General features: G+C 59.3%; 3 protein-coding genes across 3 annotated transcripts in view; 1 reads left to right on the top strand and 2 right to left on the bottom strand.

Annotated features, from left to right (window-relative positions):
• LOC104342229 (uncharacterized) overlaps positions 1-15,877 on the top strand; it is a gene marked incomplete at its 3' end in the record, with an annotated part of 145,339 nt that overhangs the window by 67,619 nt on the left and 61,843 nt on the right. The gene's annotated exons all lie outside the window — the stretch shown is intronic.
• On the bottom strand, positions 7-6,010 carry LOC104347432 (zinc finger protein RFP-like). The gene is made up of 6 exons (XM_086481351.1): positions 5,876-6,010; positions 4,012-4,323; positions 3,428-3,547; positions 2,797-2,819; positions 2,153-2,268; positions 7-1,121 (listed from the first exon to the last, which is right to left on the bottom strand). The coding sequence occupies exons 1-6, from the start codon at positions 6,008-6,010 to the stop codon at positions 601-603; spliced, it is 1,227 nt and encodes a 408-aa protein (XP_086337477.1). The 3' UTR covers positions 7-600.
• Positions 6,542-12,864, bottom strand: LOC104352892 (E3 ubiquitin-protein ligase TRIM39). Its single transcript, XM_086481350.1, has 8 exons — positions 11,778-12,864; positions 11,030-11,196; positions 10,542-10,711; positions 9,516-9,746; positions 9,253-9,275; positions 8,812-8,927; positions 8,166-8,195; positions 6,542-7,655 (listed from the first exon to the last, which is right to left on the bottom strand). The coding sequence occupies exons 1-8, from the start codon at positions 12,215-12,217 to the stop codon at positions 7,060-7,062; spliced, it is 1,773 nt and encodes a 590-aa protein (XP_086337476.1). The 5' UTR covers positions 12,218-12,864; the 3' UTR covers positions 6,542-7,059.

The raw sequence follows: 15,877 nt of genomic DNA, 5'->3' as shown, positions 1-15,877 counted from the left end.
GTTTCAAACATCAGTTGTTGGAGGAGGAGGAAGGAAGCGGCGGAGGCTCAGGAGCAGCTTTGCCGCGCGTGAGCTTTCCAGCAGCAGAGGTGCCGTGTTGGTGAGGCCCCACCTTGCAGCCTTGGGGTCAGCCCCGCCTGACATCAGAAACCCGCGGAGCAGATGTCTCTGTCGGAACCGGCCACCGCGGGACCCTTTGTAAGGGGAAAAACTCTCTGGTTTAGGGCAATTGCACCCGTTGGGGGGAGGAAAAAAAAGAAGGTAAAGCTTGGACCCCTTGGTTTGGAGGTAGCCCCTTCAGATGGGGGGCATCGCTACTTAATCAGGCAAACCTTTCTGCTGTCACTCTGCATTTTTCCCACTCTTTCCCGTTCCTCTGCCCCAGGGTCCCCTCTCCACAGCTTTTTCTGCTCTCTTTGCCTCATTTTTCTCAGGCTTTTCTCTTTTTTTCTTCCCTGCGCATCATTCCCCCAGTTTCATGCAGAACGAGACACATAAGCCAAAGCTCCCGTTTCTTCTGTTCCCCGTGACCCCCCCGGGGTAGCACAAGGGTTGTCCCCTGAGGCTGTAGGAAAGGAGGGGGATGCTGCTCTCCACAGCTTAGGGACACAGCCGGAGCTGGGACCTGGCCCCCACCACCCAGAGCCACGGGCGGACCCTCTCCCCGGTGAACGAGGCGCGTGAGAAAACGAACATGAGCCCCCCCTCGTCCGCGTCGAAAAAGGCCACTGTCCCTCCGGCGTAGTCCAGGTGGACGCTGACCCGCCGGGGCACCCAACGCAGGGGTAGGAGGGTCACCTTGCGGGTGGTGAGCGCCCGGACTTGCCCCCCCCACTTTTCCACCCCCCAGATCCCTCCTTGGGGGCAGAGGCTGAGGTGCCCCTTCCGACGGATGGACTCACGGGCCACCCCCACGGCCCAGTCCCCTCCGTCCCCCACCTCCACCTCCCAGCAGTGCCGACCGGCCAGGAAACCCTGGCAACCCAGCACGAAGGGCCAGTAGTCGAATCTCTCCGGGTTATCGGGCAGGTCCCGCCGTCCTTCCCCGCGCCTCACGCTCTTGCGGTCCTCGGAGAGGATGAGGTCGGGATGAGCCGTGTCGGGGTCCAGGGTCACGATGGCTGTGGGGTGAGGGGGGGGGGGGGGGGCAGGGGTGTCAGAAGCAGGGCTGAGCACCCCCAGGGAGGCAAGGGGCTGGGGATGGGCCAGCAGGACTGAGGCTGGCATCCGAAGGAGCGGAAGGGTTCCCCAAGACGGAAGGATTCCCCAAAACAGAAGGAATCCCCAAGACGGGGAAGGGTGCCGTACACGAAGCAGAAAAGCCGTTTTTAACCCCAAAAAAACCAAGAAAAGGAAAGGCACACAGTAATGGGAACGGGCTCGTGCACAAATCTCTGCAGACTTTAGGCTACGTCGGGCGGAAAATGAATGCTGAGAGGAATTAAAGACACGAAGGGAAGCGACATGCGGGATGTAAACCAGGAAAGTCTCGAGCGGGTTGTCTCCTGCAGCAACCGCAGGACAAGACCAGACCGGTTCGGCTGAGCGGGTGGTTGAAAAAAAAAAAACAAACCAAAACAAAAGAGCCAAAATCTGCAGACGGGGCGATGAATTCGGTCAGTCCGCTTCCGTGGGGTTTTTTCATGGCAATAGCCAGGTTTCAAGGCAAGGGCTTTGCCCTGGGGTGAGTTTTCCCCCAGCGGGGCTGAGGGAACCGGTTGGGTCGCCCTGATTTTGGTGTCCTCTCTTCAGCACCTATTTTTGGGCACTTTGGGGTAGGCGCACCTTCCATCTAACAGGTACGGCTGCTCTGGCGCTCCCACGCTCGGTAGAAGCCGATTTTTGGGAAGGGCTGGGCTGGAGGGGGAGCTGAGCCCATCCTTCATCCGTGAGCATCCGTCAGGAGTTCAGGGCAAAACATGTGCAATTAAGAGAGTGATAAACGAGGCATTAAGTGGGTATCAAATGGTCGTTTCTCCTGACCAGGAAAAGCCCTTTGCTCTTCCTCTCCTCCATCCCAGGGTTTCTCTCTGCAGTATTTCTGTTCCCAAAGCATATCCAGAAGGAGCTAAGGGCAGCTCAGCTCTTCCAGCTCTCCCCAAAATACGGCTAGTCTATTTTTTTTTTCTCCTCCCCAAGCCCTTCTCAGTACCTTGTAGCTTCTTCAGGGTTTCCTTCAGAGCACTGTTCCTCCACGAGAAGTGACAGACTCTTTCTTCTGACTCTGCAGAAACATCCACTGGCAGCTGGAAAGTCACTTTCCCACACCTGGGGGGAAAAAAAAACCACAAACAAACCAACAATTCACGTGTTTTTTGCACGATTGTCGTCATTCCAGGAACTGTAATGCCACCAGAAATGAGGTGATGGTATCGCTGGAATGTTGGGGTTTTAATCTCTCCCCCTTGGCAACCCAAACCTCAAGGACAGTAAAGGCCAAATTTCCCTGTTGGATTAATCTTTTTTTGTTTTAATTTAATTTGGTTTTTTTTAGGTAGACCGTGAGAAAGGTCCTGCTTGGGAGAACTGGGCTAGAGAAAAGAGCCAAGGCTTTGCAGTGAGCTTAAAGCCAGCCTTTGCCATGTGGAGGTCGTTTTGAGGCCAAAAGCTCATCCCCAGAAGCGGTCAAGAAAGGAATCCCTTAGGAAGAGCAGGGACAAGCGTGTAGCGGTGGTCCCCAAAATACCCCTCCAGATTATTGCCGTTTCCCCGAAGCGGGGGCGTATTCGGCAGCTCCCGAAGAGTTTTCTCCTCCGTGGTCATTGCCCTTCGAAGAACCCACGAGAGGCCACGTACCTGCTGACGGTGCTTTTCACGTCCTAGGGAAAGAAGGGGGAGAGGCGAAAGGGAGCTCAGCGCGAGCTTTTCTCCACGAACCAGCCCAGCGCTGACTTTCTCGGGTCTCTGCTCCCGCCCTTTGCTCAGGGCTGCGTCCAGGCAAGGTCTGAACGCGCGCGGGGACGGAGACGCCCACATCGAGAGGGACCCTGACCCAGCGAGGCACCACGCTCACCAGGAGAACGTTTTTCTCCCCGAATCTAGGCGAAAATTACCTTGCTGCAACCTGTGCCAGTTGCCTCTCATCCTTCCAGGGGACACCTCTAAGATACTGGTAATCCCATTAGACCCTTGGAGGTTACCAGGGCCCCCCGAGGCACTAATAGTCCTTAACGGCCCCTGATCAGCCCCAGCCCTCGCTATTCCCTCCCACAGACCGTGATTTCATTCCCTTTTTCCCCCCCCCCCCCCTCTTTCCAGGCTGCAAATCTCCCTCTCTTTATCCCCTCGGGGTTTTCAGATCTGCAGAGGGAACAGGAGCAAACTGGAACTAAAAGCCCAACTAATCAAGCCAGTAGCTACCCGCTGGGGAGGACCCTGCCTATGATTTTTCCCCTTGGAAAGTTGTAAACCGGACGAATTTTCTCACCGATTGCTGATTCTTCTCTTCTTGCCCTTGCGCCGGGGGGTCCAGCTGGGGAATCTCCTCCGCGAGTTTGGTGGCACTTTTCGCCTGCCTCTTCTCGATCTCATTTTTCAGGTCTTCCAGCTGTGAAAACGAGAAGAGCTGATGTCCTCCCGGGACCTGCAGCAGTGCCTAAAACCTGAGCACGGCCTGCCAGGGCTCGGCTTCTATCCTCTCCTTTTAAGATGCAAACGAAGGAGCAGCGGGATGGGAAATACCACGAGGAATTCATGGAATGGCACTTCCCACCGGAGGAGATCAGCCGTGAGCCCGAGTCCCTACTAAATTTTCTTCAATTCCTGGAGAAATCTGGGTCGGAAAAAAAAAAAAAATCCAACCTGGGGTGAAGAAGCAACAGAGGTTTGGGAGGAAAGAGGCTGGTAAAAGCCACAAACGCACTTGCGTGAACTTGGGCAGAAAGCCGTGATCTCCCTGCGCTTACCAGCACAGCGGTGGTGCAGAGCAACCAAGAAGGATCTAAAGGACCTACCCTGACGTCGGTGTATTACTGCCCAGGGACTGGAGAGGTCAGGGAGGTTGACACCTACCAGATCCTCCAGTTTTCTGCACTCCAGGGTAGCTGTCCTTCCTCGGAGACCTTCTCTCCCTTCCTTCGGAGAACTTAATATCCGCCTGAATTTCTTCTGAAGCGAACTAAACAAACCTGTTGGTTTTATCCCTTTGATGGGGCTGGAGCTTTCTCTTCCTGCTCCTTCCCAGTCCCGGGTAGAACTGCGGCACGGATGCGCCGAGCCTGCGAGCCAGCCCTTCGCGCCATGTCTCCTGGGCAGGAGGTGGTGACACCCTTGGCCTGATGAGCCGGGAGCACCGTCTTTCTCCCTTGTCAATCTTCCAGCTGTCTATTCCGGGGAGCTGCTGAGGGCTGTCGCCTCGCTGCTGTTGTCCCTCTCCTTTTAGGGCTGGGCGCCAGGCGAAGCCATCAGCCCTCCCAGAAAAGGGCCGGGGGCAAAAGACATTCGGGCTGCCGGGAGGGTGAGGAGCTCTTGAGGCTCGGCGGGACCACGGGTGGGGAAAGCACAAGAAAACAGGGAGGGAAACGGGCAACCAGAACGTTGTGGGTGCTGGAAGAGGGACGGTGACCCAACGAGCATAAAGGGGGGACAAGGTGGGGTCCTCGGCACCCCTGCCATGGCTGTGCCACTACGTGCCCTCCAAAGAAGCGCTGGCCTGGCTCCGAGCTCACAGGGAAATGTTTCTAAGCCATTTATAACCCACTGCTGCTTTGCTAAGTACACGGGGGGGGGGGGGGGGTTCCCATGGCAGTAACTGGGAGTTTTAGAGACAAGCCCGCCGTGACCCAGCTGAAGGGCTCCCAACTGGGACGACTCTCCCAGCCGCGATCGCTTGGCCCGGTTTGGAGATGCAGGTCTCACTTCCAGCAAACTCTTCCCATCGGGAAAAGCCGCGGAGGAGTTTCTTGCTCCGGGAACATCAGGGCTGGAAGCAAACGCCCTGCAACCACTTCCCAGGGAAGCGCCGCCCGGGGTGAGCGGGTTGGGAGGCGTTCTGTCCCGCCAGACGCAGGAGGTGGGGGCGACCAAGCGAACATTGGCATCTAACGAGCCACCTCCGTCCGCGCTGGGCTCGTGGGAGGAGGAGAGCGGCCCCGCGCCGTCGGCAGAGCCTCGGGCGCAGCTCCTTTCATCTCAGAATTAGGTGCCTACGGTTGGGCAAATGAGTCGCACCCATAAAAGCGTCTGCAGAGCCTGGAAAACCAGCTGGGGTGGAGACATCTGCATTGCACATTTCTGGAGCGAAGGGGACAGCCTGGAAGGGAGCTGGAGCTGGGAGAGGGTTGGATGGGGATCAGAGACACGGAGGGTACTCTGTGGCCCTGGAGGAGTTGGAAAAAGCGTCGATCTCTACCCGCGAGGAAAGCGCAGAGTTTTACTGGGCCGCGGCGTTTGTGCCTCGTGTTTCTCAGCGGGGGCCTCTGAGAGGAGCGTGGTGGGACCACGGTGGTTCGGGGACCTCCAGCAACCCACAGATTTGTCCTCGCAGAGCGGGTCAAGAGCTTTGCCCCTGATCGACCCAGGTTTTCTTCTTTGGTCCTGCCTGCCTGCCTATTCGTGTTCCCCTCTGCCCTGCCCAGCTGGACTTGGGTCCGTGTCCGGACACGGACCCAACATACGGGATCGTACCCCTCCCCGGCGGGGGCGTGGCAAAGGGGAAGGGGATGACATGGGAGAAGGAGCGAAAATATTCAAGGCTGGCTGCTCAAAAGTCTTTCCCGGTAGCCCTGACTGCCCTGGGTTTGTTTTTTTTTTTAATAAACGCTCATGTTTGAGCTCCAGCAGCAATTTCGGGTTGGCTTTGCAGAAGGACGACGTCTGTCCTGCCGCGGGGTCCCCCGTGTTTGCCCACTGACGGGACCGAGTGCCGACGACGCGCCTGACTGAGGGGCGTGGATGGAGGGGAGATGTCACAGCACGACAACGGAGCGCTGGAACGCTGGCCGGTAAGTTTGCCCTCGGTGGGACCCGTGGGGATGGTGAGATGGGGCTTCGTCACGGGGTGCCCACTCATATCTCGTCTCTTATTCTGAGCTCAGCACTGCCCGCTCCCTCCCACTCTCGCTTCTGGTTCCTCTTCTCAGTTCTATAATCAATAGCGTGTATTTATTTCGGTGATGGCTCTTCCTCTTTCGGGTTTTCTCAGAAAAAAATCAGCAGTTTTTGAGGGAATCAACGTAGGCGAGTCGGGCGAAAACGCCGGCGCTTGCAGTTCACCTGTCCGCTCCACCTGCTCTTACGGCGGAGGAGTACCTAAGCAGCACATCCACGGGGGCCTCCTGTGCAGTTTATCCCGTCTTGTCCCTCCTGAACAGCCAACAGGGAGAAACAGGCTTTTCTTGGGAGTTATCCGGGAAGCTGGACACGTACAACGGTGTGGGACATCGCATTCCAGCTGGGTCTGTTTCCCTTCACTGACTGGAGGTCCATCACGAGAAGGTGGGAAAGGTGAGGAAGGCGTCCCCGTCCCGCGCGGCGTTTCTTGATCTTGTTGACCCAAATGTTGAGAAATCCAGCATAATACATCCATAGCAAGGCAGAGAGGGACAGTGCAAACCAAAACGTTCTTTTATTCAAAATAAATATCAGAAAAGTGGACAGAGATAGAGACCACCTCCCCAAACCAAGCCAGTCTGCAGCGAAAGGCCACCTCCCTTGGCAGAACAGCCCCTGGATCTGCCCTGCGCTTGGTGCCAGAAAGCAAGCTCTTTCGAAAGAGATAAAACCAGGAGGATTCGGCCCATTAAAGGCAAAACGAATTAAACAAAGGCCACACGTTTGAAAGCCCTGAGTGCTCTCCATCCTTGATCTACCCCTCTGTGTTCCCTTCTGATGCGCTGACTCCATCACCTTGCACCGGCCGACCCTTCCCCCTCGCCGCCGTCTGCCGGTGTCCCCACCGCCCCATCCTTGCCACACGGGTGCCATCCCAAAGCTCCCAAGGGAGACGGTCGGGGGAGAGGAGCAGCAAGTTCTCGCGGCGAGACGCTCTGAGCAACCACAGCCAACAGCTGGCATCACCCAGGAGGCGTCCCTTCCATTCCGGTCCGGCTGGCGGACACCTCAAGGACAGATCCGGAGGGGGAACCTGAACCCTACCCAGTCCAGAGGGGACATCAGCTGCCCAGTCATGGGCTGGTCCTCTGAGAGCGGGGTTTGGCTGATTTCTTGCAAATGAGCCCCCATCCCGATCTTGAACCAGGGGAAGACCCTCTCCCCGTTGAACAAGGCCCCGGTGTAAACCAAGATGGGAGCGTCGTCGTCTGCGCTGAAAAACGCCACCCGCCTCCCTTCGTAGTCCAAGGAGACCCGTATCCTCCTGGGGAGCTGATTCGGGCGCAGGTTGGCGCGGGGGGACGTGAGGGAGTGATAAGCCTCCAGCGCCCAGACCCCCTCCTTGCGGGTGAGGCTCATCGGTCCCTTCCTCTTGACCGACGCTCGGGCCACCCCTAGGGCCCAGACGCCCCCCTGCCCCACCTCCACCTCCCAGAAGTGCCTCCCCGAGGTGAAACCCTCGCAGCCCAGCACGCAGGGTTCGAAGTCAAATCGCTCCGGGTTGTCGGGGAGGTTCTGCCGCGTCAGCTGCCCCCTGGCTTGTTTTCGGTCCTCGGAGAGGTGAAGGTTGGGATGAGCCGTGGCAGGGTCCAGGGTCACGTCGGCTGCGGGACAAGGGAGAACCAGAGTGTCGGAGGCAGGGCTTTGCCCCGGGAGAGGCTGGAGGTGTTTCTTTTCCCCTCAGCATCTGGGACCAGCCCCACTCTCCTGCTTCTCCCAGCTCTGGAGGCTTCATGGGGGGCGTGGGCCAGCCTGGGGCCAGAATGAGCCTTGGGGTCCCCCAGCAGAGACGCCCCCGGGTGGAAGGAGAAGGGAGAGAGGACAAAGGACGGAGCAGAGGCATGGGGGGGGGGGGGGGGGGGAAATTCGTCAGGAGGGAAGGGGCAGTGCAAATGCCCTTCTCAGCTGTTCCTTCTCTTTGGGTCGCAGAGGGGCATTTGGTTTTACTAGGACCGTACCTCAGGCCCTGGCTACACCAGGAGCATCAACATGAAGACGCTGCCGCCCTTCCCTCCCCCTCCCTGCGGGGGGCTGGCGTTGCTTTTTTTCCCCCCACAGGAACCTCTTCCACCCGCCAAAACCCCAGTCTCTCCCACCCGCTGCCACCGACTCACTTGGCTCTTGCAGCGCGAACATCAGGCTGTCTAAGGAGGAGAGAGGTGTCAGAGCGTCAGGTGCGCGTGTCGGGCGAACCAACGGGGGGAGGCGAAGCAGCTAACGGGAGACTCGGGAGGGGAGATGTCGGGGGGGGAGAGGGCCCGGCTGGGTGCGGAGGCTGGGGGTTGGCTTGCTCCGGTGCAGGTCCTGGCGCCGTGGTAGCTGCACAACCCTCCGAAAGCCAGGGGAGGTGAACCTCCTGGCCAAGCTAAACTCACCTCCAAGAGGCAGCATCCCCTCGGATTCCCCCTTTCTCCCCCCTGCTGCAGCATCCCCTCCCTGGCTTTGCACTCCCATGAACTCTAATTTTCCCCACCGGCTGGGAAGGGGTGGGAACAACCGCACCAGCAGCTCTGCTTGAATCTGCTTTCCTCGTGGGACACGGAGAAGGAGATTCCTTTGCCGAGCTCGTTTTTTCTCTCCTCTCCTCCTCCCAGCCATTTTTGCCTCAGGAAAAACTGCTGGTGCCCCTCTCTGGTTAAAAGTTTCGGCCGCGCTGATGCCCACAGTTACTGGGTGGGTTCTGCGTTAGCAGCCAGCACACAAGAACCCGGTTTATCAGGCACACGGGGCAACGTGCCCTCTCCTAACCCTGCTGGGTACCTTGGCATCTCCTCAGCGTCCCTCTCACGAGGGCGTTTCTCTGAACGAAGTCCTCAAGTCCTCTTTCCAGATCGGAAGAAATCTCCACCGGAGGGCTGAATTTCATCACCTCGCAACTGCAAAGGAAGCAAAAGAGGGCAAAGGACACGCGTGACGTATCTGATCGCTCGTTTTCTTCTCGTTAAACAATCCAGGAGGGGCCACAGGGTGGGCTGAGGATACTTAGCCAGGAGCAAATAAAATCCCCCTTTTCCCCTGCCCTGTTTCTTTGCAGTTTGTTTCCCCCAGGCCGTCGCCGGACGGACATTTCTGAACACGGAGCGCCACCGTGGGAGGCCGAGCTATCGACTGCATCCCCCTGGTCTGAAACCCCGACCTCAGGGCTGATCCAGGTGGCATCCAGACCTCTCCAAGCACCAGAGTGAGAAGGAGCCACGTTACCTATTCAAGAGTCTTCTGATGTCCTAAAGGTGGGAGGAGAGAGGAGAGATGGTTGGGGAAGAGCAGTGACACGTGTTGTGTCTCCTAATAAAAGTTACGTGTTTTTATGGCGATGTAGTAGTGAAGAAGGACCCTGCCCACGTGCTGATCCCACCTGCAGCGACGCTAGAAGACACCAGGGAGCTCCCATGGGGCTGAATTGGAGCTCCCAGGTCTCAGGCTTTGCTCTATCCCTCCCCTCCCCGCCGGCCCTGGGCTCTCACCTGCAGGAACTGGCTCGCCGGCTGCTGGAATTTCCCCTCCATCTCCCAGATCAGGGTGTCGAGGTGGGACATCTCCTCCAAGACCTTCACCACTGCTTCCTTCTGGGCCCTGGTGATGGCCTGCTCCAGGTCTATCAGCTGGATCAGGAGGAGGCGCTCTTGGTCCTTCAAAAATTGGTGCAATTGCTCGAATTCACACGCTATCTTCTTTGCTTCGTTTCTGGTTTTCTCCTGCGAGGATCAGAGATGAGGGCAAAGGGGAGGAAAGAGGGGCAGGAGACCTCCCCACGCAGCTGAAGGCACGGCGCGACCTCTCTCCGGCTCTAGCCCCTGAAACACTGGCGAAAACGTCCCTCGTGGATCATTTTCCCGCCATTCCGGTTTCCATTCGTGCCGCGTCTCGGAGGCTGACGCAGTTTGCGGGGCCGCGACCACCCCGGGCCTTCGCAGAAGGAATCGCAGTCGCCTCGGGTGAGGTTCTACAAGATGGGCAGGAGACGACGGAGCGGGGCTGCGGAAAGATCCCGCTACACCCAAGCGAAACAAACTGGCGCTCCAAGGCCACCAGGCTGGTCTCAGGAGACCGCGTCCTCGGTGGTGTTTCGGTCAATACACGGGTGAATTTAACCACAAACCGCCCCGCTGTGGGGGGTAGCAGGGGCTACTCAGGAGGCTCAGCCTGGGAGCAAAGCCAAAAGATGCCTCAAAACCTCAAGCGGGCTCTATAAGAGGGAGATTTCTAGAGTTTAGGGGGGGGGAAAAAACCCCCACCCCTCCAGCCCATCTACGCCGGGCGGGGGGCTGTCTGCCCGCCCCAGGCTCCCTCGCAGAGGAGCTGCCACGCTATCTCCCCGCTGCAGGCCCCAGCTGATGCGAAACCCCAGCAGATAAACGCGGGGTTGGCCGGCGCCCGGGGCGAGCGCCCCAACACTCTGCAAAGCAAATAGCGCGAGGTCTGGCCTCAAAACACGCCGGCAGCGCTGAGGCGCGTGGGGAGACCCGCGGTCCCTGCCGGAGGGCGCCTACCAGGTACGAGCTCTTCCGTACTCCGGTTTTGCTGCTTTCCAGGTATTTTTCTCTCTCCTCCTTCAAAGCCTGTAGGCGGGCTTGGATTTCCTCCTGAGGAAAACGAAAAGATGTTCTTGGAGGAGCTGAGAAAAGTCCTTTTTCTCCACTAAAATTGCTTCTGCCCTCGTCTTAGGTGGGAGAGGCTTTGCCTAAACACTGGCTCCTCTGTAAGGAGCCGAGCTGGAGGAGGAGGAGGAGGAGGAAGGTCCAAAAGCGACCGACGCTATCCTGAAACGCCACCTGCGAGCCCCGACCTCGCTGCAAGCGCGGGGAGGAGCTCTGCAGGAGAGCAAAACGCCAACGGTCGCCAACAGCCCGTGTCCAGGGAAGCGTGTGAGAGCAAGATAAGCGCGGGGTGAGGTTTCCCTCAAAACCACTGCCGGCCTCCAGAAACTGGCGGCTCTGGGATAAACATCTCTGTGTTTCATACCCCCCGGTGGATTTACTCAGCTCGCGTTTCTGGAAGTGCTTCCTGAAGCCGCAGAACCCCTCAGCAGCAGCGGCGCCTTGCAGCCAGGAGTTCCTCCCGTTCACGCCGCGCGGCGTCGCGCCGCGTTTGCGCGGCTCTGCCGAGCGCTGGGCTTTTTGGTGAGAAAAGAGGACGAGGACAGGGCTGGATCGGCAGGAGAACAGAAAAGGAGCAGAGAAGGGGAAGCGACAGGACAAAGAGGTTTCCTCCTGTTTGAAACTAAAGAGGCAGCGGACAGGGGAACAAAACCTTTCTTCAAGGTCCCTTCTGGCCTAAAGCTTTCTACAGTTCTATGAAATATGCAAAATTGCCCTCAGTAACTGATGTAACCACGCAAAAACACACACAAAAAAAAAGAATTCTTGGGCATTTTTACATGTTTCGAGTATTTATCGTTGTCAGCATTTCAGTAGAGATGGGTCAGCCCCAGAGCTCAAAGAGGAAAAGGGCCAACGAGGTGGGTTTTTTTTATTTCTCCCAGGCTGTTGGCAAAGATGGCTAAATTAAAGCGGGGCAGGGGGGGAACCCGGGTAGGAGCGTTGTGGAAGAGAAATGTCCACGCGATGAAACGCCAGCAGGAAGCACGTGGGTGAGCGACACCCAAAGCCCCCCCCGTTTGCAGCCGCGCCACGGAGCTGCACCGAGAGCGGACGCACCCCAACGGCTGCGCTTTGCCCTTGGAAAAGGGAATTTTTTTCCCCTGGGGCGGGGAGGTGCGAGCTCACCCCCCACCCCGGGGCTTCACCTTGTATTCCTGGGCGGCTTCTTCGACGGGGACCACGGCGTGGAAGCGGTGGGCCTGGGACCTGTCGCACACCACGCAGATGGGCTCCCGGTCCTCCTTGCAGAAGAGCTTCAGAGCCTCCTGGTGCTGCCGGCACAACCCCTCCCGTCCCGCCGCCCCTCCTGCCGCCCGCCCGCTCAGCTGCCTGGCGATGTCGGCGATATTGGCCAGCTCCCTGCTGGGACGGAAACTCCTCTGCGACGCCGTCTGCCTGCACTGCGGGCAGGAGAAACGCTCCTCCAGCCCTTCCCAGCAGCGGGTGATGCACGCCCGGCAGAAGTTGTGCCCGCAGTGGATGGAGACGGGGTCTCGGAAGTAGCCCAGGCAGACGGAGCAGGAGGCTTCGCCCTGCAGGCTTTCCGCGGCGCTCCGCGTAGCCATGGCTCTTCCCAACCTGCTCCCCCGGGGTGGGATCAAACGAGCTTCGCTTCGCAGGGAGAGGAGGAGGACGTTCCTCCCCGCGGCTCGGCCGTTTTCGCGTCGCAAAGCCGGGAGGGTGGAAATCAACTCCCGGCCCTGACGCGGAGCTGGGAGGCACGGAGAGGAAGGAGAAGAGGGGGAGCACGCGCGGTGCTTCCTCCTCGCCTCCCGCCGGGTTCGGTTCGGTTGACTTTCCGAGCCAGATAGGAGTTTAGCAGATAGGAGGCCGGAGGGCAGGGCTGCCCTTCGGCGGGACCAGGGCTGGCTGGGGAAGTGGCTGGGGAGAAATCTCACGGAATTCGCTGTGGGACGCCCTCCTGCACCAGGACCGACCGTGGGACAAGACTTCAGGGTCTTGGGGGTGACAAGTTGTCCACGAGCCAGCGGCGGGACCGTGCACCGAAGACGCCAACGTGTCTTGCCCGCAGCCCACCGAGAGCCACCACCCTCCCTTCCTGACGGTCCAAGCAGATTCGTATCCGCCGGGGGGCGTTGCGTGCGGTGAAGGGGGTGATAGTGGGAGAGGTCAGAGCCTCCTGCCCAGCTGCCACACCTCCCTTGCCACCTCGATGGCCCACGTGCCTTCTCCGCAGAGCTCCAGCTCCCGGCAGGGCCAACACGACGTGAAGCCCATCAAGCCCAGCACGTAGGGACGGACCTTGAACCTCCCCAGGTTGGAGGGCAGGTCCTGCTCAGGGCTTCTCCGCCACAAGACCCCGCGGTCTTCTGAGAGGTAAAGCCTCGTGTTGGCCATGTTTGAGGCCAGCGTCGTCTGTGCTGGAGGTGGAGAGAGAACCGGGCTCATTGCAGCAGGTTTTGGGGGGCACGGGGCTTCTTCTCTCCTTTCCCATCCATCTGACCCAGTTGGGACCCAGCCTTGTGGTGGGACCAGTACGGGAGAAGGCGGAAAGGTGGCAGCAGAGCAGTTCAGGTTAACCTTTGGGGCAGCAGAGCTCGGTTTACTGTATTTTTTTGGTTTAATGGGCTCGATGGGTTGGTGCGGTGGGTTGACCCAGGCCGGGTGCTGGGTGCCCAGCAAAGCTGCTCTATCACTGCCCTCCTCGGCCGGACAGGGGACGGTAAACATAACGACAGGCTGGTGGGTCGAGATAAGGACAGGGAGGTCACTCGGCGATCACCGTCACGAGGCGAAACGGAGCCGACTTGGGGGGGAAAAAAAAAAAAAAAAAAGCTAGTTGGATTTATTACCAGTCAAATCAGAGCAGGGTAACGAGAAATAAAACCGAATCTTAAAACACCTTCGTCCCACCCACCTCCGCGGGCTTCAGGGAGCAAACCTCCGTCACGCCGCGGGGGCATCTCCGCTCCCCCGCCCTGCAGCACCCCCTTCCCCGGCTTCCTCACCGACCCTGGCGCCCGCAGAGCTCTTCGCCTCGCGCCTCCTCGCTCTTCTCTTCGGCAGCACCTTGCTGCACCGGGTTTCCCCCACCCTTCTGGAAGACGTTATCGCAGAGCTGCCACCGCCGCCTCTGGCCCGCGGCGGGTCCGCCTCAGAGCGGGCTGGCGCTGGCTCTGCTGGACACAGGGGAAGCTTCTGGCACCTCCTGACAGAAGGCACCCCTGTACCAAAACCTCGCCACTCAAACCCGGCGCGGCTGGGCGCGCGTTCGGCTCGCTCCCTCGTTAAAGAAACTTCGGGTTCCAGCGTGTCTAGGGGAAAAAGAAAGAGAAACACGTGAGAGGCAGGAAGAGACGTCGGCGTGATCCCGGTTTTCTGCAGAAATCCAGGGAGCTGGGAACAGTCTTGGGGGAACGCGGAGAAACCTGAGGAGGGAGAGGAGGAAACGGGGACTGCACGGACGGAATTCACCCGCGCACAGGAGGGGGCTGCTGCGAAGAAAAGGGGCAGAGCGAGAGGCCGTCTCCGCGTGGCTAACGTGAAATACGTGGGACTCGGTGCAACAGGCGGCGACGGCCACGTAGCATCGGACCGACACTCGCCGCTCGTTGCCTGAGATTTTTGAAAAAAATTTGAGGCTTTCGAAGGAAAAACCCACATCCCTCCTTCAGCAACCAGGATGTATTTCTTTGGCGTGGCTCCACTCCACGCCGAGGAGAACGATGGCATTTTCCTGCCTGGACCCGCGCACGCGCCGTACCTCGGGATTTCTCCGTGGCCTTCCTGACGGCTGCGGTTTTCTCCTTCCCAACCTCCGAGGAGGACTTAAGCCAGGACCAATTTATCAGCTCTTGCCGCAGTCGTGCAAGGCGTGGATCGGTCTGCCCTCGCTTTGCCTGGGCTGGTGGACGCTTCCAAGATGCTGAAACACAAATCCTGGGGTGTTCCCCTTCACGGGCTGGATGCGACACCGCGTAGCTCATTGACCCGCAGCGGACGAGACGGCTTCTTCATGAAACGAGCGTCTAAACAAACCACCCAAAGCCTCCAGGCAAAGAGGGGGGGGAAGAGAGCACCCGAGCCCCCCCTCAACGGCACGTCCAGGGCGCTGCAGGCTCCGTTGCCCAGCTCCTCGCTCTCACCTGCAGGGATTTGTTCTCCGGCTCCGGGCTCATCCCTTCCAGCCCCTGTGCTCTCCTCCAGTTTTCCACCCCGGGGGGCGGGGGGTGAGGGGGAAAAGGCTTTTCCCGCCCCAAAACCACTCCTGCCTGCGCGCTGGGGGGGAGGATCTGCGTTCCCCGGCGGCAGACGAAGGTTCGTCTCGCACCCGCCCGCGCGCCGTTGCCCACCGCCGCGAGCCCCGATCCCAACCGTCGGCCTCCTCCCCGGCGCCTCCGGCCCCGCGGGTCCCACGGTCCCCACCTCCTTCAGCCAAAGCTTCGGGGAAATGTTAATTAACACCGGGGGCCGTCGGAGAAATAGTCGTTAACGAGAGGCTTGCGCCCAGCCTGGCCCTCGGCAAACGCACCCAGCCGGACGCGGCGGGTTTCGGTGCTCGGCATTAAGTGGCCACCAGGTCCGCAGTCCCTTCGGTCCCAAAATCTGGTCCATCCCGCTGTAAAATCTCCGTTTTGCTCCTCCCAGCCCGGGAAGGGACTCGACGGACCGCGGAGCCGCGTCGGTTGGTTTTTAGGCGACCAGCGGCTTCGCTGGGTTTTTTCCCCCCGCACGTTGCGGGAAACGAGGCTGCGCTGACCAGCCGAAACCCACCGCCGTCCCCCTCCTTCCCTCTTTTTCGGACTCGGCCTCTTTCGCCGGCGGCTTCCCCGCCATCCCCCGCCACTGCTGGCGGCGCCTCTGACCCCGCGGCCCATTGCCACCGGTTCGAGAGGATTTGGGGACCTCTAATTCAGCTGGGAAGAGGCTGAGCTCCTTTTATTCCTCCGCCACAGCCCTCATTTTGACGCCCCGGTGATGTTACCCCCGGTACCGCTCGGTCCCTACGGATGAGGTAAGCGTGAGGGCGCAGCACGCCCTTTTCATGGAGGTTGAAATCAAATAAAAGGCTGTTTTCCCAGTTCTCACAAGCGTGGGGACAATTTGGCCTCAAGCTCTCTGGGGTCTCTCCAGAATTGCAGGGGTTTATATCATCGAAGCTGTCGCTTTCCTCGGGCGTGGACTCGGCGCATCGACGTGAGCTCCTCTGCCTTGGGACTCCTCTAAACCGTGAGTCAGACAAACAAACAAACAAAAACCCCCAA

This window comes from Leptosomus discolor, unplaced genomic scaffold (assembly GCF_034619465.1).
Source record: "Leptosomus discolor isolate bLepDis1 unplaced genomic scaffold, bLepDis1.hap2 HAP2_SCAFFOLD_117, whole genome shotgun sequence".
Lineage (NCBI taxonomy): Eukaryota > Metazoa > Chordata > Aves > Leptosomiformes > Leptosomidae > Leptosomus > Leptosomus discolor.
The sequence above is the reverse complement of the archived record's forward strand: the minus strand, read 5'-3'. Positions and strand labels throughout refer to the sequence as shown.